Genomic DNA, 21,278 nt, shown 5'->3' with positions numbered 1-21,278 from the left:
GTGACTCTCTTACTTCGGATTCTCATTCTCGCTTGCCTAGATGATGAGAATAACTCGCAATAGATTTTCTCCATGCCTCCAATATTGGTGCCCTTGAAATACACGGTTTTCCTCCCAGACTGTAGCTGGAATAATATAGCCTGCTTAATATAGTTTATAATGCCCGCTCTAAATACTATACTCTATTTGCAACCTTGCTCACAGGAGCCTTCATGGTCTCGTCTTTGCTTATCTCCTGGATTTCACATCTTACGTGTATGTCCTCTCTCACTTTTGTGTTGTGCACATGTGTTTTGTTTAGAAGGCTCTCACCCACCTCCTACCTAAGCCTCTCACTTTCACTTAGATAATTCTTTGGGTCTCAATTTAGTTGCCGCCTCTTCCAGGTGGAATTAAAATGGATCACATTTTTAATACACCAAAATGTAACCGTCAACACACATTTCAATTCTACCATCTCTCCCCCCCTACTTTCTGGTTCATTCAGCAAGATCTTAGCTCCCCAGTTCATTCTATGAGAAGAAGACAAGTGCGGCAGACATACGTCAAAGAGACTTGGGGATTTTTGCTGATTGTATTTGTTGATATATTAATAAGAAACAGATGTGGAATGGAGGGAGATAGATTTTATTTTTTTAATCCCTGATGAATATCTATGAATCCAATGAATCAATAGGAAATAAAAAGTGTATTTGAAAGAGAATTCTAAAATACTTACTTCTCTTGGAGATCTTGAGCCCCCTTCTCGAAATGTTGGTTTACATCTGAAATTAATCTGTCATTTAAAAAGAAAAATGTATTATATTATGGATAAACACCCTAACTAGAATGAGTTACCTGGAGAAAGAAAAAACAAACAAGAATGACAGATATCAAGACTACAGAACAAAAACCCCAAAGAAAAGGAACAAGGTTGAACTGTTCTTACTCTTTTGAAACCATCACCTTAGATAATCCCAAGGGGTCCCGTTCCCTCCAATCCTTTCTCTCATTCTCAATGATGAAATCAAAGTATCTTAGACAAATCCTCTCATGTCATAAATTTGAGAAACTGAGAGAGTGAAGACGCAGAGGAAAAATACATGACAGCTGGAAACCATCCATCTGTGTTTTAGATTTTAAAAGCAGGAAAACAGGAGTTCCCGTCGTGGCGCAGTGGTTAACGAATCTGACTAGGAACCATGAGGTTGAGAGTTCGGTCCCTGCCCTCGCTCAGTGGTTTGACAATCCGGCGTTGCCGTGAGCTGTGGTGCAGGTTGCAGACGCGCCTCGGATCCTGAGTTGCTGTGGCTCTGGTGTAGGCTGGTGGCTACGGCTCCGATTGATCCCTAGCCTGGGAATCTCCATATGCCGTGGGAAGCCCAAGAAATAGCAAAAGACAAAAAAAATAAATAAAAATAAAATAAAATAAAAGCAGGAAAACACAAACTTGAGATGTTTTTAATATGATGAAGATGAGTCAGAAAAATCTACAAAGTCATCCTTTAATACTTCAGCTCCCCTTCTTTTATCTGGGGAGGTCTTCCCACCCATTTACATCCCCTTTAGCTACTGGATAAGGGGAAGGAAGTGGAGAAATGAAGTGGAAGTGAGAACATGGGGTTGGACCACAAAAAAAAAAAAAAAAAAAAAAAAAAAAAACACTGTAAGATATTACTAGTCAGTCCCACAAAATACCAGTTGGTGACAATGGATAATGTGTCAGTAGCACTGAACAAGTATCACAAGGGACTACAATATTTCAAGACATTTACACATGGCAGCTCAAGATGGATAAGGCACTGAGCACCCCTTGTGGAAAAGGAGCAGGAGGCGGGGAAGGAAGAGCACAGCAGAGGACTCACTACTAGAGCTGTTCCCTTGGCCCTGGTGACTGATAACTGGACTGTGCAGAAAACACTCCTGAAGGAAAGACACCACCGGCATGTCATCTCAGCCCCACCCACACACTAAGGCTGTGTAAGTAGGAACGCTGCTCTAAGCAAGGACCTGAGTTTCCTGCCTGGTTCTTTCCCCACCACCACTTTAGAGAGATGTCAACTCACAAAGGTCAGACATACCTAAACAAGGATTTTTGAGAGCTTATGGGATTTTTTTTTTTAAGACTCCCATGGGTGAACAACAACTTTTTTTCTTCTGCACCTGCAGCATGTAGAAGTTCCCAGGCCAGAGATCAAACCCATGCCACAGCAATGACCCAAGCAGCTGCAGTGCCAACACCAGATCCTTAACCTGCTGCTCCACAAAAGAACTCCAACAATGCTTTTTATTGTGAAGAAAATTAGTACATATCAGGCTTTTCTAATCTTATTATTCCTTTTCCCAAGGGTCAAGATAAAATGATATCAAATTATACCTCAGGAAACAACAGAGTGAATTAAACTTGTTTTTGTCCTTACATTATTAATCTGGTAATATCTGATAATCATGTTGGACTTTCAGGTTTTTTAAAGGGCATTGTTTTCAAAAAGTTGGAAGTCAGACACCTGTCTTTGAAGACCAAACACTTGTAGGGTAGCAAAATTTGCAGCAGGTGGCGCTGTCTCACCTTTTCTAGTTGTTCGATGCAGGCGGTGTGGACCACAATCTTACAGACCGCACACTTCCTCCTGAGAGCTGATTTCTATAACAGTTAATTCAAAAGACAAGAAGAAATGTTAAGACTCTGTGCCGAAGAGTTCCCTGGTAGTAGAGAGTATACATAAGTGAAGCCAACATAAACCAATTTAAAACTTCATCTTAAACATTCAATAGTATGACAAACTTGATCAATAATCCTTTGACCTACCACATAGCTCCAAATCCTCCTGACCTAGGATGGTCTAGATTTTCTCTTTAAAATATAATTAGACCAGCTGCTATACATTGCTTTTTGTTTTTTTTTTTTTTTTTAAGTTTCATAACCTAACACTGTAGGCATTATTATCCTCCTCTTTCTTTCTTTTTTTCTTTCATGTTTATTCTAAGGGACAAAACCAACATCCCAACACAGGTCTAGGTTCAAAACAAGCCTTCTTTCCCTACAGCCACAGTCTACATTTCAAGGGGCCATCACCTTGGACTTTTATTTCCCCCACAAGTCTATACTCAACTACTTAGGTTTCTACCCAAATCTTCCAGAAAGCAAGAAGACAAGCCTAACTTTTACAAATAATAGTAACAATAACAATAGTAACAGCAGTAATAGCAACAGCCAAAGCAGCCAACATGAATTTAGTATATGCTACGTACCAGGTATTCCTGCAAGCGCTTCACAAATGGTAACTTATTTAATCCTCACCACCCTAAGAAATTGAAACTATTCTCACTTCCATTTTACAGATGAGAAAACTGAGGCACAGCCAGGATGTGACTGAGGTTGAATAATTAGAGCACAGCAGGGCCAGTTAGTCTGACATCAGCCGCATGACACCAGAAGCATGATGCAGTGTGGTTCTCTCTGACAGACAATACAGTTAAAGTTCACAATAAAATAAAACTCACAATATTTTCTGAGGCTTATCTATTCTCTAACAATAAAAAGCAAGCATCAGGAGGGAGAGGAAGGGACAGAATTCTCAATTAATTCATGGCTGCTGGTGCTGTGTAAAATCTAAGTTAAAAATGCTCAGGTTTCTGTGTGGAACACAGGCTGCAAGGTGGAGCTGCACGACTAGTTCAGAGGTTTGAGCACTGAAGGAAACCTATTATTGTAAAGCCGACCTGTGAAACAGCCCATCAAAGCACCCAGGGACCCCGAGTCCCTGTCCTTAAAGGGACGAGAATATCATACCTTCTAAGGACTGGCTTCCCCCCCACCATGATTTCATTTGTGAGTCAAAAAAAAAAAATTGCGGTGGAGTTCCCATTGTGGCACAACGGACATGAATCCGACTAGGAACCATGAGGTTGCGGGTTCAATCCCTGGCCTCACTCAGTGGGTTAAGGATCTGGCATTGCTGTGAGCTGTGGGGTAGGTCGCAGACACAGCTCAGATCTGGCATTGCTGTGGCTGTGGTGTAGGCTGGCAGAGGTTCCGATTCAACCCCTAGCCTGGGAACCTCCATGTGCCATGGGTGCAACCCTGAAAAGCAAAAAGTAATAGTTTGATAATAATAATAATGACAATAATAATAACTGAGGCGTTGCTGATACCAAAGGAGTCTAGAAGGACTGCAAACAAGCACCCTGGAAGCAGGATCAGGAAAGAAACCAGAGCCTCCTGCCTCCTTGATGGCGCTACTCATTTAACATGAGGTCTCCCCAGTGTCATCAGCCACCAACTAAGCACCCAGAACACTGCCATCAATGCACCACAGCAAAGAAATGTGTCATCTTGAGACCCATGGACTAAGGTTTAGGGATTCTGCTGACAAATGCTCTGATCACTCTTGGCTTTCCTCTGCCCGAAGAAAGAACACAGTCTAGAACCTTAAGTAAGTTTGGCAATCAACTGATTTTGCCAAAAAAAAAAAAAAAAAAAAAAAAAAAAAAAAAGAAAAGAAGAGAAGAGTAAGGGAAAACACAAGCATCTAGTTCTACTACTGAGAAGTGTCTTGGCTCTACCACTTAAAAAAAAAAAAGCAGGGGGGTGGGGGATGGGCAGGGGAAGGAGCCTAAGAACGATAATGATAACAAGCACTAGTAGCAGCAGCAGCTGCACCGCTCAAGGCGACTACTGAAATTCTAGTTTGCAAATGTTCATGAGCTGAGTGCCCATAAGCAAACTAGTGTTGCTCTCCTGTTTGTTCTGGAATTCCTGGTGCAGATGCCTGCTTTAGCACCACCTGCCGAAAACGCATGAGGTCCCTGAGTGATGCCAAGGAGTTGATTCATTCTACCTGTTATCTATAAACCCCTAGTAGAGTTCGCTGCGGACAAGCAAAGCCACACACTCACGGTAGCAACCACTGATGGACTAAGTTAAGGCTGCCTGAAAAGCCTCCTTCCTAACCAGAAACCCCAGCCCTGGTCCAGCTTTGTGCCTGTGTGCTCTGCGTTGAGTTCTACAGCGGCTCCCACGAAGTCACTGGGGACAGTGGGAAGGGACAAATGTGCATTCACTGAAGCCAGAATACCTCTTCCTTGCCTTGTTTTCCTTCTAGAGTCCAAGTCAGAATCTCTCTGAATAAAGGATCTTGCCTGGAAGAGTTTGAAAACCACTGTGTCGAGACTGTTCTCTCTGTTTCCCGGGACAACACGTAGCTACATTGTGCCATTCATGTGAAATAATTCAAGAGCTGCCATGTGGCCCAGCAATCCTATCCCTGGGCATCTATCTGGAGAAAACCACAATTTGAATAATACTTGAACCCCAATGTTCATTGCAGCAGTATTTACAATAGCCAAGACATGGAAGCAACCTTAATGTCCACGAACAGAGGAATGGATCGAGAAGATGGGATACATTTATACAACGAAAGGCTCTTTGGCCGTTAAAAAGAAAATAATGCCATTTGCAGCAACAAGGATGGACCTAGAGATTATTATACGAGGTGAAATAATTCAGACAGAAAGACAATGTCATATGATGTCACTTACTTGTGGAATCTAAAACATGGAAACAAATGAACAGAACAGAAACAGACTCACAGACTTTGAAAACAAATTTATGGTTACCAAACAGGAGAGATGTGGGGAGGGATGGATTGGGGGTTTTGGACTGGCATAGGCACACTGTGGTATATGGAATGATTAGTCAACAATTATGCAATGATGAGAACCTGCTACATAGCACAGGGAGCTCTACCCAATATTCTGTGACAATCTATACCGGAAAACACTCTGAAAAAGAATGGATGTGTGTACACGCAAAGCTGAATCACTGTTGTACCGCAGAAATTATCACACCATGGTAAATCAACTATACTTCAATAAAAGTTAAAAAAAAGAAAAAATAATTCAAGTCCAATGTTCTATAGACGAACACATATGAAGAAAAGTGCTTTACTTTACAAAACTAATTTTATTTAAATAAAACTGAATTTTAAAAGGCCCTCATAAATACATACTTATGCCTTCTGGGGCAGACCGTATAAAACATAATCTGAATTTTTCTTTATAAACGCAACAACATGATGCATTTTACTACAAAGAACAGCCATTTTTCTGCTTCCTGTGCTTCTATCAGGCTCATGTTTTTTCCCTGTCACTGGGCCTGACTTCAGTCGCCCTCCATTTCCTAAATGACAACTTGTAGCAGCTTATCATCTGATAAATCAGCTAATTAAGGTCTATAATCACATGCAAAATTAAGTGAGTAAATTCTGAATGAAGGCCTTGGGTCTTTTTCCATAGCCGAAAAATACATGGGTATTAGTTTCTCAACTGATGAAGACTGTTGCAGTGAGTCAGAAATCTTCTGTTGGCTTCTCCATTTATGACTATGCTTCATTCGGTTAAAGTTATTTGAGGTAGCTGGATAATAAGTTTCTGGGTAGAAACTGTTCAATTCATGCTTGATTACGTTCCTATTTCTCTTTGTAAGATTTAAGCCACATGCAAAGATAAAATGCAGGAATCTAGACAGCCTAATATACAAGTATTCACTTTTTCTTTTAAAACTCTTCATCTGGAGGTCTCTTATGGCACAGCAGGTTAAGGATCAGCATTGCACTGCAGTGGCTTGGGTCACTGCTATAGCACAGGTTCAATTCCTGGCCGGGGAACTTCCACATGCCGTGGGTGTGGGAAAAACAAAACAAAACAAAACAACCCCTTCTTAAGCCAGTACTTCCCTCACTACGAAAAATAATAAAGCAAGAAAAGTCACTAAAATTAATTTGGCAGCTTAGTTGTCATTCTTCATATTGTGATATAGTTGTTGTAGAACCTAGCACAAAAAATATAATTAAAAAATAAATATGGCCTTGGGATCCAAACATGCTTAAAAATTAAAATAAACAAGTCTGCTAACTCACCAATGAATGTAAAGGCCAGCTAGGTTACTGCTTCAAATACCAAGTAACCCCATGCCCTTACTAAGGGTTTCTTAATTTTGTCAAAGGAAATTCACTGTGCGTGTGGTGAGACATCTGTAAAAACAACTGTGAAAACTAAGACAACACAGGCTATAATCAAGATTATACGCCATTATATTATGATCATCATTTATTTATACAGTAATGACACAATGAATGATACGCTATGCTTTAGGATGGGGGGGGGCATCATCTAACCAGCAGATCTAGCCATGATTGTAACAGGACACATTCAAAGCCCTGACTTGACCCCACATATTTCCCACGCTGCAGGCACCGTTGGCATACCAAACAGTGACAGTCCCTCACCAAACTTCAGCTCATCTCAAGCATGGAAGTAAAACTGCCACAGCCTCAGGCCACTGGTACTCAGAATGGAAGCTGGAATGGGGACAAAGGGACCAGAGTCGAAGCAAGCAGTGGCAGAAATCTATGACTCTCCCTGAGAAAGAGTTTACCATCTAACCCATCCCATCTACCCACTTCCTTTTGTCCTACGCGCCCGATCTATACGTACAACCAAGAAAAGTCTATTTCCTTCCTTTGACCAAGAGATGTGATGTCTGCTGAGTAGCAGTGAGGCTCTGGTGGTCGTTACCCGTGTTTGATAGAAAGAGAAAAAAGGGAGGGAGGAAAGGAAATCGTAGAACGATAGGAAGAGGCTTCACAGGCTTGTGAAGTGAAAGGTCAAGACCCCCTTGTCGCCCAAGTAACTCAAACGAAATGTCACCCAGAATAGTCTGAAGTTTGACCCCATGAAGCCTGTACAACGCTGGCTGAGCCCCTGCCCAATAAGCACATCTCCAACCTCATTTATCCCCAAAGATGGGCAAGTTATCTGCCTCTGAGCACATCTGTCCTGCTGTATTCTTAAGAATACCCCCCGCCCCCAACACACACACATACAGGTTTAATTGCCAGTGATTCGAAGCAGAGAAGCAGGAGGAAATATTTAGTCTCCAGCTCCAACATGGCAAGCCTTCCTTGGCCTCCAGTCTCAGGAGACGTCCGAGGCCAGAGCCCGCTGCTGGTTCAACGAAAGCACAGGCCTGGCAGCTTCTCACTGCAGACACAATTCCCAAGTCGCTGCTTCCATCAGCCCCACCCTTAAGCCAAGGGCAGGTGATGAAAGGGTGGCTGGGCAGCAAAGGGGCTCTGGGCCAGAACCCAACCATACTGAGGGTGGTGAGGAGGCAGAAAAGCCACATGGGGAAAGGATGGAACGGGGCCTCAGGTGGTTGAAAGCCGGGAAGAGAGGGCTGCCTGCGGCTGGTGGGACGGGCTTCTCTACCTCGAGCTCCCCACGGCTGTCTTCTCCCCAGTGATTCTTCAGTCTCTCTGCCTTTCCTGGATCCGAAGAATCAGGGGAAGAGACAGAAGCTGAGGACTGGGAGCCAAGCAGAGGCGCCACAGCAAATGAGGCAGGGAGAATTTATCCTTCCTTCCGACACAAAGCTCAGTGTACAGGGCACTTGGATGGAAGGTGGAGATGGGGGGCAGCGGGGCGCACCCTTTTTCCTCCCCAAGGGTGAATGGACTGCTCCACAAAGTGGAGGAAAGGAAGTGTCCCAGGCCTGCTGAGTGACAGGGATTCTGGGTCCTTCCGGTGGGGAGGGCCTCTGCGGGCCACGCAAACAAGAATGTTGCTGCCGCCTAATCCTAGGAGAATGAAAACAAGGGTTCTTTGATGTATTTAAAACCTAATTAGAAGAAATGACAAACATACTTGGCAAGTTCCCCTCCCCTGGGGAGTCTGGGATGCAAGCTGTAAACTAGTGTTAGGGGGAAAAAAAAAAAAAAATCGACATAATCTGGAAGTTCCATTCATGCGACATCAGGGCCAAAGCACAGATCCCACTGCCACTCAAAAAGAACACGGAATGTTTTGGACAAACCAAGAGGGTGGCCACAGCGGAGTGCTGGCCCACAGCTACTGTGGTCCTCATTTTGTACGTCTTTCTGTGACCACAGGGTTCCATGAGGCCAGAGCAGGGAGCAAAAATGCCATGGGTCAGGAGTCGTCTGTGGCCCCCGGTAGGGGGTATGGGGCAGTGCTCTCAGAGCTCCCCTCAGAGGGTCTCCTGCAGGACGACCTCACTTGGGGTGAAGGGGTCCCAGCCCTCAGCCGGAGTACCTGCCAGAGTCAAGGTCTCCATCTGTCAGGGCCCCACGTGTTTGTGTCACGTGTCCTCCGGCCGGGCCCATCGAGGGCTGAGTCCCTCTGAGATATTCCCCTACCATCGCCACCCTAGACATCAAGGATGCTGGAACCTCGGATAACATGAAAGAAAAAGGAGCAGGAACAGCTGGAGGTTGGGTGGGAGTGTCACGTAAAAAAAGTTCACAAGAAAAACCTTATGCAACGCCCAACACCAGACCCCTATGCCTCAGTCTGCACACGCCAGTTCTCTGGGGTCAGGGGGTCTGCAGCGTCTTACCTACTGAATTTTCCATGGAGCTGAGATAATCTCAGCATCCTGAGTGCTGTGCAGGAAATAAAGAGAAAGGGGCTTCTGTCCTTCCTGGGAGAAGCTGGCAGGCCGCTCGAGGAGACAAGGAGGGCTCAGGAGAAAAGGTCATTAACATTAACAGGAGACGGCCGAGCGTGGCTAAATGCAAAATGAACAGCTCAGACAGTAGAAGCCGTCATCTAGAGGAGGGTAAAAGTCTCAGAGGCTGAGTCAGTAGGAAGGACAGAACAGGGAAAAAAAAGCAAATTCTTGCATTGGGCTTTAAAAGATGTATTTATTCGAAAAATTGAGGATACTCCAACATGGAGAAGATTCCATGTGTCTCTACATAGTAGGCATGATGCCTCCTAAAAGGAACTGCACTGGCTCTTGAGTGTCTGATGGGGCACCAGGCCAGGGGCTCCTGGGCATCCATGTGCATGAGTCAATGAGCCACCACGTTTGATGGTGGAGTGTTGAGGCTTCTCCGTGTGCCTGGTTGGGGGGTTAGGTGGAGGCAGGTGTCCACGGAGGTGACAAGTGGGAACACTGGCTGTGTGTCACAAGGGTCTCAAAGAGAAACAGCAAAGCAGAACCATTTCTGAGAGGCCGAGGGTTAAAACTATGGCGCTACCTGAAGATGGAGATTGCTCTGTGTTGCCACACTGCTCTAGTCCAACACCAGCAACACTCCGACCCATAATAAGAGCTCAAGAGATAGATATTCTGGAAAGACAGAGAGAGGAGAAAGGGCCTGCAGAGGAGGGCTTTCTCCTCAAGCTAAGCCCCTAGCCCAACCCCAGTCTGGAGAACCGGTGGCTTTGGAATTAGGAGACAAAACCCCACTAGGCACAGATAGTCCATGATAGGCAACCTCAAAAGAGGAGAGAAAAGGGAAGGCTACAGGTGTTTGAAAGTTAGAAAACCTTCATAAACACTAGAGGAAAACTGGGGTGGAGGCTTCATGGTCGGCACAGCTGAACAATTTTTGTGACCACAAATGAGATTTTTTTTTTTTTTTTTGCAGGGGTGGGGGTTTCCAGAGATACCTGACAGGAAGGCTATTCTGCAGAAGGCAAGGGTCTTACAGAAATGAGTAGAATTAAGAACAGCAAGTCTGTGCCATTGCTGCTCACGTGATTCCACCTGGATCTGCGGGCCAGTAAGACTTTGGAATATTTGGGTAGCAAGTTGCGGGGGTGGAGAGCAAACACACGAGACGGAATAGGGGCCAGCCCAGAGGCCAGCCTTCCCAAACACAAGTCCTGCCCAGGGGATGGGATGGGGCTAGAAAGGTGGACTGGGGAAAGACTGCTGAAGTCCTTCCAGCGAGCCTGAGAAATGCAAATCTGAACCTAGTAGGCAATGGGGCACTAACAGTTTTTGAGACTTACATGGCCAAAAATGACCATTTAGGCTGATGGCAGCATGTAGCACTATCAGAAAGCAGAAGGAAGAGGACAAAAGGAAAGGAGATGAGTCATATATTAATTTAGTCACCATAAATACTGAGCACCTCCTGAGTACCGGTCCCTGTCCCAGGCCCTGGGGATACAGCAGTGAATAAAATACTTCAAAAAAATTTTTATTTTATGGACCTTACATTCTCTGGGGAGAGACAGGTAATGAACAAGATAGCTAAGTGTAATATGCAACATACTGAAACAAGTGCGAAGGAGAACAACTAAAGGGAGAAGAGGGCATGGGGGGGTATCAGGAGTTGGGGAAGATAGAGGTGCAGACAGGTGCGCCAGGAAAGGTCTCACTGAGAAGGTACATTTTACAAGACACGGGAAGTGAGAGAGTTGGCTGGCCATGTAGTTGTGGGGGGCGCAAGCATTCCAGGCAAAAGGGAACAGCAAGTGCAAACCCCAGAGGCATGAGAACTATGGGATGTCCCCAAGGGACAAGCAGTCAGTGTCGCTAGAGAGGAGTCAACGAGACGAGCCAGACCACAACGGCAGTAAGATCACACAGGGATTAAGCCATGACTGACAAGGACATACCGGATAGCAGAGGGAACTATGTTTCGTATCTTGTAATGGGAAAAAATGTGAAAGGTAACATTTTATATACACGTAACTGCATCGCTTTGCTATACACCTGTAATGAACACAACACTGTAAGCCAACTGTACTTCAATTAAAAAAAAAAAAAAAAAAGGAGTTCCTGTCGTGGTGAAGTGGTTAGCGAATCCGACTAGGAACTATGAAGTTGCGGGTTCGGTCCCTGCCCTTGCTCAGTGGGTTAAGGATCCGGTGTTGCCGTGAGCTGTGGTGTAGGTCTCAGACATGGCTTGGATCCCACGTTGCTGTGGCTCTGGTGTAGGCCGGTGGCTACAGCTCCGATTTGACCCCTAGCCTGGGAACCTCCATATGCCACGGGAGCGGCCCAAGAAATGGCAAAAAGACAAAAAAGAAAAAAATAATAACAATAAAATTTTAAAAAGACATTACGTAACAAAAGTTCACAGTGAAAATTTACCTATTAAGCAACGAAGGACAGAATCGGAGTGACAGGAATGGAACCCTCTCTCCACCACCCGTGGGTCTCCTGTTAGGGGAGCACAGATTTCTCACACCCGGGCCTCCTGTCCTTCTGGAGAATAACCGACAGCCCAGGATGGCTTCCTGCCTACTCCTCAGTCAGCTTGCTACTCCTGTGTATACCAGCTGACTACACGGCCCGCACTGTTCTGGTCCAAGGCGCCTCTGAAATACTCCAATAAAACTCACTTCACACGCTCTTCGGACAGCAGAGTGTGTTCTGTCCTAAGGAACACATTCTCTGGAGCACGTTGCCTATCAAGTATTGCTGTTTCCTCAGAGGCCCAGCCCCTGAAGACCCGCAGGTCTGCAGGTAAATCCGGGGTACGAGGACCCACCTAAGCAAAGGTCTACTGCTCAGCTTCCCTAGAGACACAGAGAGAAAGGAGGAAGTGACACCGGTGGTCACTGTTCGGACAGGAAGCAAAGTTTTCTATTTCCCTGGCAGCCAGGGCATTTTATATTTTTCTCTTTTTAATGATTTTAATTTTTTCCATTATAGTCGATTTACAGTGTTCAATTTCTACTGTATAGCAAAGTGACCCAGTCATATATATATATATTCTTTTTCTCACCTTATCCTCCATCACATGCCATCACAACTGCCTGGATATAGTTCCCTGTGCTCGACAGCAGGACCTCATTGTGTATCCACTCCAAATGCAATAGTTCGCATCCATGAACCCCAAACTCCCAGGCCACCCCACTCCCTCCCCCTCCCCCTCGGCAACCACAATATTTCTCAATTGAAAAGAAAGAAAACCACAATCTGAGAGCAGAAAGCTAAGAGAAGGGACAATGCTTCGTGAGCTGAATATGAAAACCAGAACAGCACATGGAACCCTTGCCTCCCCCTGAAAAGCAGCCAATGGGGCTCGCAGGAGAAACAATTTGCTGAGAACCCAATTACTAGCTGTTCTGTTAATTCCAGGCTAAAGTTGATGGCTGGTTATAAAGAATAACACCTCCCTGTGTCCTGAGCATTGGATTAAGATCACAAGAAGCAGTGGTCAGAATGGAACAGCATTCATTTTTGCGGGGGGGCGGTGGTGGCTTTACCTCAGTAGTTTAACCTTTCATTGAAATTTATACCCAATCATTCTCTTGAAGGGTGATTTACAAATGGCTTGTGTAAGTGAATTTAGAGGAAATTAATAGGCACAAGGCTTCTCTAATGGGCTTTAACAGAAAACTACAGCATGAATCTTATTTGGAAAAGCCTACATCTTGGAACTTGATTGGGGAATGAGTGCACACAGCTACTATCTTTTGTAAATATACATAAATTTTATTGAGATATAAATCAAATATAGATCGTTGCTGTTACTTATGAGATGGATGCTGAGTGCCCTGTTAAATCTGTATTGGCTGGTGCAAGTTTAATGGAAAGACACCAACACACAGCTGCCCCCAGAGCCAGACTGTGGGACGCTGTGCACCACCCCCCACGGAATGGTCCGAATCGCTGCCCTGCTTAGGTGTTCCTTCTACCCACTCCTGTGTGGTCATGATGCATGAAAAACAGATTTCAACCTAATGAGCTCTTTGAAAATCCGCAATTCAGAAATTCCTGCTGTGGCTCAGAGGTAACGAGCCTGACTAGTATCTATGAGGATGCAGGTTCAATCCCTGGCCTGTCAGTGGGTTAAGGATCCAGCATTGCCACGAGCTGTGGTGTAGGCCGCAGACATGGCTTGGATCTGGCGTTGCAGCTACAGCTCTGATTTTACCCCTAGCCTGAGAACTTCCATATGCTGCAAATGGAGCCCTAAAAAGTAAAAAAAAAAAAAATCCATAATTACATTTTCCACTCCTGGTTTTCTTTTTACCCAAGGACACACAGTATTTCCCTAACTACTATTACTGATTGTCTCTGCATGTCTACTCATCTCTTGTCTCTGTAGTGTATTTTCTTTTGCCTGCTTGTCTTTTTCCCATTTCTTTTTCCCCATTTGTTCCCTCTGTGCTTCTTGGCCTCAGAGCCAGCAGGTTCTAGCATCCATATCCACGGTTATCTGGGGCCATCTTTCCTCTTTGGTTCTTCTCAGCTGCTTATATGGCTTCTCCTTTTCCATTTTTACACTGTCTTCAAAGCCATCTCAGATCAAAGCTGCCATGTATCTTATTGTAGACTAACTCAAGTGTCTCTAGATATACAAAAATGTGTATAAATTTGATTACAAGTATACAGGTACACCTAAGAAGATAGTCACACAATTAGAGTGCTCCACACACAAACGTGTGTATTCAGAATTTTCTAGCAGACAGGGATGAATAAGGATGGGCTGGACACCTTACAGAAGTCATAACAGAGGCATCAGAAAACTGTCTCAGAGTTGCCTCAATTGTCTAGTTCTAAGGTGGTTTATCAAGGACAAAGCAGAGATCTGAAGCTTAACATAACCTAGAAAACACCAAGCAAAGTTTGCCTTTTAATCCTTGCTGATGTGAGAGCGACAAATGTACACCCTCTCACTTTAAACATGAATTAATACCCTAATACATTCTCACATATTACTCATTCTCAAAGCTTGATTTGTGGCAAAGGCTGAAATTGTTTTGTTTTGCATTTTTAAGTTCACAGTTTCAGACCTCCAAACTATGAGTTATAGACATTTGCTTTAATCCAGAAGATTATATGTATCTGCTTAAGGAGCCATGGCAAGCTATGGGAAATTACCTGTTCTTTCATTACCGCTTGCAATATCCCAAGCTGTTGATGACATCATTACGACAAAGTCTCACGGCCCATCTTGCCCAGGATGACACCATTTCAATCACAGTTCACCCAACACTGTGTCGCCAACTGGCCACGTGGTTTTACCCACATACATACAGCTACCTGTTTTTCTTTCTTGTTTGCTCGCTTGCTTGCTTTTTAGGGCTGCACCTGCAGCATATGGAAGTTCCCAGGCTAGGGGTCACATCGGAGCTGTAGCCGCCGGCCTACACCACAGCTCACAGCAACACCAGATCCTTAACACACTAAGCAAGGCCGGGGATCGAACCCGCATTCTCATGGATCCTACTTGGGTTTGCTAACCACTGAGCCACAAAGGGAACTCCCTATCAGTTTTTCAATGAGAACATCACTACCACAGAGTATTTACCGGGAGGCTGGTGGGACCATATACACACACGTGCAGAAGGGTCGCTGTGCACTTTAGCCATGCAAGGTGGGCACCATTCACTTATTTATGGCTACGGAGCTGAGATCCTAAGAGACTAGGCAATCTGCCAAGACAGGCCAGCCAGGAGTGGCACCTAGGTCTTCCTGGTTCAGAGACACCCCTTTCTACTATGTCTTATTACTGCCCCTCTCATTTTACTAGTGATAAGTTAGGGGAACAAGACTGATGAAGACAGGTAATCATGATATTTGACATGGTGCTTTAGAGGATCTGTTTGCAGGAGAGCCCCAGAGGAATGGAGGAATGACAACCACACCACGGCCACCTGCGCCAAGGAGGGTCCAGAGCAGTCTCTATCCTCCATAAGCATCAAATAAGATGGGCTGCAGTAGGCACGACACAGGACTTGGAAACCCCACAACAGCCTTCTAGTAGTGAGTGTGGACTCTCCTGGTGAAGAGCCTCAAAATTAAGGCAGAAACACAAACATCCTGGATTCTAAGTATGATGATACTTAAATGGCAGGGTCCATCTGGTGACAGGCACCTGTGTGTCTCAACCGTCACTTCATTGAACTTATTCATTCATTCCATGAAAAAGGGCAGCACAACCACTCTGGGCATCACTGTTCTCAGTGCTGAGGATCCAGGACAGCAAAAAGCAGAGGGAGAGCTGGAGCTAAATGGAGCTCATGTGCTAGTGGAGGACACAGCAGACAAATAAAGAAGTGATTTTTTTTAAAGACTAGAAAGTGATGTGTGCTACAAAAGATCAAGAGAATGGAAAGGGGCACAGCGGCAGGGCCAGCCTGGCAACTGGGCTGGTGTTTCACCCTCTCTTTTTATCCAGTGGGAGAGATCCGGCGATTAGAAGGCCCTCTAAAGTTAGTACCCTGGCATTGCCTGTTGGGTTTCAGTTTCCGACAATCCACTGGAATCACCTTCACACCAGGAGGCATGACCAGCATAACCAGTATTTACTGAGTGCTTGCAACTGACCACACTCTGTTAATTGCTATGTAATATCTCCTTTCAGTTTCACAACAACCCTAAGTAGCAGGTATTATCCACATTTTCCAGATATGAAACCAAGGCTTAGGGAGGTTAAAACAGTGACCACCACCACACAACTAGAAAATCCCAGAGCCTGGACTCAAAGCCAGGTCCCTTGATTCCGAAGCCCACACATCTCCTCGAATGAAGGCATCAGGCTTTTCCTTTCCCTTGTGTCTTTAAAACATGACCTTATGTAATCTGTACCTGCCTGGTATGGGAGGTAAGAAAAACAACAAAAATTTCCTAAAATAACAGACGATGTCGACTTGGGACCAGCAGCAGTTCTGGGTAACGGCTATGTGAATAATTCTGCAGCCAAGACTGGAGCCTCAGAGTAATGAGAATATTGGTTAGAATCTGCTGTTCTGGGTCCCTGGCACTGAGGAACACTGGAAGCAGAAAAAGCACGTCTGTGCACCTGGGCATTGCCTGGGTGATATGTAAACTCTACGCTGAATCAAATGCAAATTATTTTTATCAAGTAACAGATCTGTACCAGTATTAAATAACAGAACTGTGTCACCCAGGCACACACCTGCGCACAACCACACAGACGCAGCCTCGATCTAAAAGCATCATTTCAGGCAGAAGAGATGACAAGTATTCTCACAGGTTCAAGCTCTAAAAATAAAACCAGACACACACACACACACACACACACACACACACACAGGGCTAAATGAAAATTTAGAACAACAGAATTGCATAAAGATACGGAAAACTTAGGAAGCCCTGGCATGGTAATGAAATCTCTCTGACTTTTCTTTCCTTTAAAAGGAGTAAATGGACCCCAGGGACCCCCCACCCACCCAGAGGGTTGTTGTTACCGATCCACAAGTCCTAGGAAAAGTGCATTGCACACACATTTCACAAGCAGTGCTCCACCGAATTCGGAGAGCCCACAAGAGGACGACGGGTGTTTTGTGGGAAAAGAATGGCTTTGCAACAATCATCCCTTTCCCTGAGCAAACAAACAGGAAATCCGCACATCTTAGGCCTCCCCTCCTTAGAGCTTTACAATAAACGTCTGGTGATTACAGGTGGTCAGTGTTCTCCAGACTTCTTTGATCAAAAGCTTCTTTTAAGGATTAATACCCCTCCACGCTGCGTTTACAGGAGTTCAGTGCTCTCCCGAACACCAGTTTTTATCTTTTTTAAGCAGACTGTGCCAAGAGACAATGGTATGGCTGATGCAAGGTCATTTAAGAGAGAGTGACACCATCCTACAGCTCCCTGGGCGCCACACCTTATCATTACCTCTACTGCATGAAGCGAGCAGGATCAGTGGTATATGGTCCTCAGGTATGTACATAACACTGTAAGCCAAAGAATGACACCAAGGACAATAATAACAACAGTGGCTACCTTTCACGGAGGGCCTGCCACATGCTAGGTCCAGTGCTGCATGTGCTCTTGGATGGTCTCATGGAAATTCCTGACCATCGGGCCAGACACATATGGACAACATCCCTCTTGCCCGTGGGAACACCCCTCTCCCTCCACTCACATTCACTGGCGCAGGGGTCAGGAGCCCAGAGTCTGTCTGAGCAACTGCTTTCTCAAAACTGTGTGTGGGCGGCTCTGCTCTCCCTGAGTCACCTGGATTCATCAGCGCCTCAGCATCCGAGTGGTGGAGGCGCTTCTGGCAGACAGTGGCCCTAGAAGCTCCACGGAGGTGGCTTCTTCACAATTGGCACCCAAACAGCTCAGGAAGCTCACTTCAGCTTCCAGGCTCCACTGCCACACTGGCAGTTCCCTCTGAGGGTCCACACCCTGCCCAGCCAGGCTGCCATCTGGAGGTGTGGAGTGTCAAGCTGCCATGCTGGACGCCCTGGGGCAGCAAGTGGGCACTCCCAGGGCAGCCCAAGGCGCACGTCCAAAGCTGGGGCTCTTCAGAGTCTCCCCACCAGGTCTGAATGCACAGATGAAGGCAGTCCCCAGAGACCTGTCCTGGGCATCTCTCCTCTCACCCTTTCGCTCACGGCACGTGCACGCACGCAGGCCAGCATCTGCAGGGCCCCTGGCCAGCACTTCTATCTTCCAGAAATGAAACAGAGGGGAATCGCAAGGTTCCTGATCTTCCCTCCTTTGTAAAAGGACAGAAAGCTGACAGTTTCCTTCAAACGGGGCAGAGAGCAACTGCCCTTGTGCTCTTCTTACAAGCTTCTTCCAAACCCCCAGGGACACGGCCGGCATCCCCATAAACAGATGCTCGATTGAGGCCACGAGGCTTCTGACCTGCCCCTAAGAAGACAGAGCCTGCGAGATGTTTCCCAGGATGAGTTACTTTGATCTGTCACACTCTGGAGGCCCCGCCCATGACCAAGGCAGACTATGCCTATTACACAGAGCAGCAAAATGACAGGGGAAGCGTGAGCGTCTCGGTGTTGGGGTTACCCAGAATAATCCCAAACAGAAGGCCTCGTTGAAGCCAAAGTCCAGCTAAGCTACTAATTAGCTCATTCAACTTAATGACAATGAAATGAAAGCAGGGACAGGCGAGAAGGAGGAAGGATATTAACATCTGTCAACTAATTTAATCCGCCTACCAGCTCTGAGAAGCAGATATAATCATCACCCTTTCATAGAGCTACCTGAGCCTCAGAGCAGCAGGGAAGAGCTAGGATATTCATCCAGGTCTGTTTGTCTCTAGATGAGTGGCTCTTCACATGCCACCCACCCTCATCCCCAGCGCCCACCCCCCCAACGCCATTCATTCATTTACTCAATAAATCTGTATGTGTTAAGCGCCCAACAGTACTGGAAGCCACCTTTGAATTAAGGGGCGGTGTTACAGGTGGGGCTGGCCATTTTTGCCACACACAACCCACAAGGACAGGATTAAAGGAAACACACAAAGAAAATAATAACCAAAGCAAAACAGTACTCATGAGCCTACCCACAAAAAAGGTGACATGAGATCATTTTAAAATAGAAAAGACACATCTGGTAACAGAATGCTCAAGTCTGACAGCTCCTCTTTGCTCTGATCCAACCTACGCAGTCTCACTCACCTGTCTACCTACTCTTTCCCCATGGTTCCCAGCTTCCGGCACCTACCTGTCTGTCTGCTCACTTATCCAGAAAGCCAGATACCTCTCAACTGAAATCTCCATCAAGCTTGATTCAAAGGGACCTGTGTGGGTGCATCTGTAAGGCAGGTGCCGGCCAGGAAAGGTCACTCACTGTAACAGAATGGCTTCTGTCTTTGTTTCCTGGGGGCGGCCCTAACCATGTACCACAGTCTGGATAGTTTAAAGCGACAGACATGTGAATTTTCTCCAGATGTCTGGAGATTAGAAGCCTGATATCCTAGAGTTAATAGAGTTAGGACCCTCCTGAAGGCAAATCTATCCCATGCCTCTGCCCTAGCTCCCGGTAACAGCCTCCCATCCTTGGCTTGCAGCCTTATCGTGCCAATCTCTGCCTCCATCACGACTTTCCTCCCTGTGCATCCCTGTGTGTGCTTTCCTCTTCTTATAAGGACACTTGGCAGATTGGACTAGCTCCCCCCACCCCCGCCGCCTCCCACTGCGTACTACCTCATCTTAACTAATTACATCCACAACAATCCTATTTCCAAGCAAGGTCACCTCCTGGGGTCATGGGGTTGGGAGATCAGCGTATCTGGGGGGACACAACTCACTCCATACCAGCCACTCAATGCCTGATGTGGGGACCAGGCCACTTCACTTGCTCCTGACACTATCTCGATGAAGGAGATCAGTGCCGCTCTACACACTCTGTGGGATAGCACGTAAGATCAGCTGGCCGTAGAGTTCATCTGCCTTTAAAAACAACAACAACAACAACAACAAAAAACATACTCATGCCTGGTCCCAGTCCCCAGAGATCCTCATGTGGTAGAGCCAAGCTGGGAACAGACCATTTAAAAAAATCAAATTAAGAAATACAGCTTCTTTACTACAACTACATCACTCATCTAGGAGTAAGAGTCACTGAGATCAAGCTTAATAATACTGTCGGCAGTTCCGGTTGGGCACAGTGGTAATGAACCTGACTAGTATCCATGAGGACTCAGATTCAACCCCCGGCCTCACTCAGTGGGTCGGGGATTCTGCGTTGCCATGAGCTATGGCATAGGTCGAAGACAGGGCTTGGATCCCCCGTTGCTGTGGCTGTGGCTAGGCTGGCAGCTATAGCTCCAATTTGACCCCTAGCCTGGGAACTTCCATATGCCGCAGCCGCAGCCCTGAAAAAACAAGTAATAATAATGCTAATCAGGAAATGGGGGCAAAGGAGGTGAAATCAGATGCCCAACGTTCACTCAATAGGTGTTCCCGTTGTGGCGTAGCAGAAACGAATCCGACTAGTTTCCATGAGGGTGTGGCCTGATCCCTGGCCTCACTCAGAGGGTTAAGGATCCGACGCTGCCGTGAACAGTGGTGTGCATCGCAGACACAGCCCAGATCTCATGCTGCTGTGGGTGTGACGTAGGCCAGCAGCTGTAGCTCTGATTCCACCCCTATACTGGGAACCTCCATATGCCACAAGTATGGTCCTAAAAAGCAAAAAGAAAACCAAAAAAACCCCCAAAAAAAACAAACAAAACAAAACAAAAAAAAACAAAGTTCACTCAATACATGGATGGAGCAGCAGGATTTCTAGCCCAGGTCAGTCTCACACCAAATCCCTTTTCTTCTGCCCACCCACCTTCTGCGTTTCCACATCTCCATGCAGGCATAACACGGCTGTTGTGAACTTCTACATAGTGATATAGGCAGTGTCTCTTAAGTGTAAAAATAGGTGTGCACGAGTGTGGGCTCTAGGAGCCTAGTGGAGGCGTGAGTCTCTTTGGGAACAAATATGTATTTGGCTGAACATCTTTGTAAATCCTATCAACCACGCACCAGAACAGCTTCTACAGAGTGTACCCACTAAACCATGAGGGTGTCACTTAACTCCCATCACCTGCCACTCTCAACTCGGCCTGGATGTTTCTGGTATTGAGCACCAGCCCTTAAATACTTGCAGCATAAATCAGTAAAGGAATGTCCATCTAAATAGATCTCATGAAACAAATGAGGTCCTCCCGGAATTTTATTTCAGGTTTTCTCCCCATAATCAGGATGGGAGACAGTAATCCATCTGCTCCAATTTCATTACGTTCGTATCC

At 45.8% G+C, this 21,278-nt stretch overlaps 1 protein-coding gene across 11 annotated transcripts in view; it reads right to left on the bottom strand.

Annotated features, from left to right (window-relative positions):
• DGKI (diacylglycerol kinase iota) overlaps positions 1 to 21,278 on the bottom strand; it is a 482,044-nt gene that overhangs the window by 278,002 nt on the left and 182,764 nt on the right. For 9 of the 11 annotated variants that reach the window (XM_021079007.1, XM_021079008.1, XM_021079004.1 and 6 more), the window contains exons 4-5: positions 2,549 to 2,623; positions 719 to 775 (exon numbers count right to left, since the gene is read on the bottom strand). The exons of 1 other annotated variant lie outside the window; for it this stretch is intronic. In XM_021079007.1, the coding sequence (XP_020934666.1) occupies positions 719 to 775; positions 2,549 to 2,623 (132 nt within the window). Of the gene's footprint in view, positions 1 to 718; positions 776 to 2,548; positions 2,624 to 4,933; positions 4,953 to 21,278 lie in introns of those variants that run through there. One more of the 11 variants, XM_021079014.1, reaches the window with a different exon arrangement.

The sequence above is a fragment of the Sus scrofa genome, chromosome 18, assembly GCF_000003025.6.
Source record: "Sus scrofa isolate TJ Tabasco breed Duroc chromosome 18, Sscrofa11.1, whole genome shotgun sequence".
In the NCBI taxonomy this organism is placed as follows: Eukaryota; Metazoa; Chordata; class Mammalia; order Artiodactyla; family Suidae; genus Sus; species Sus scrofa.
This window is presented reverse-complemented; position numbering and strand designations above follow the sequence as displayed.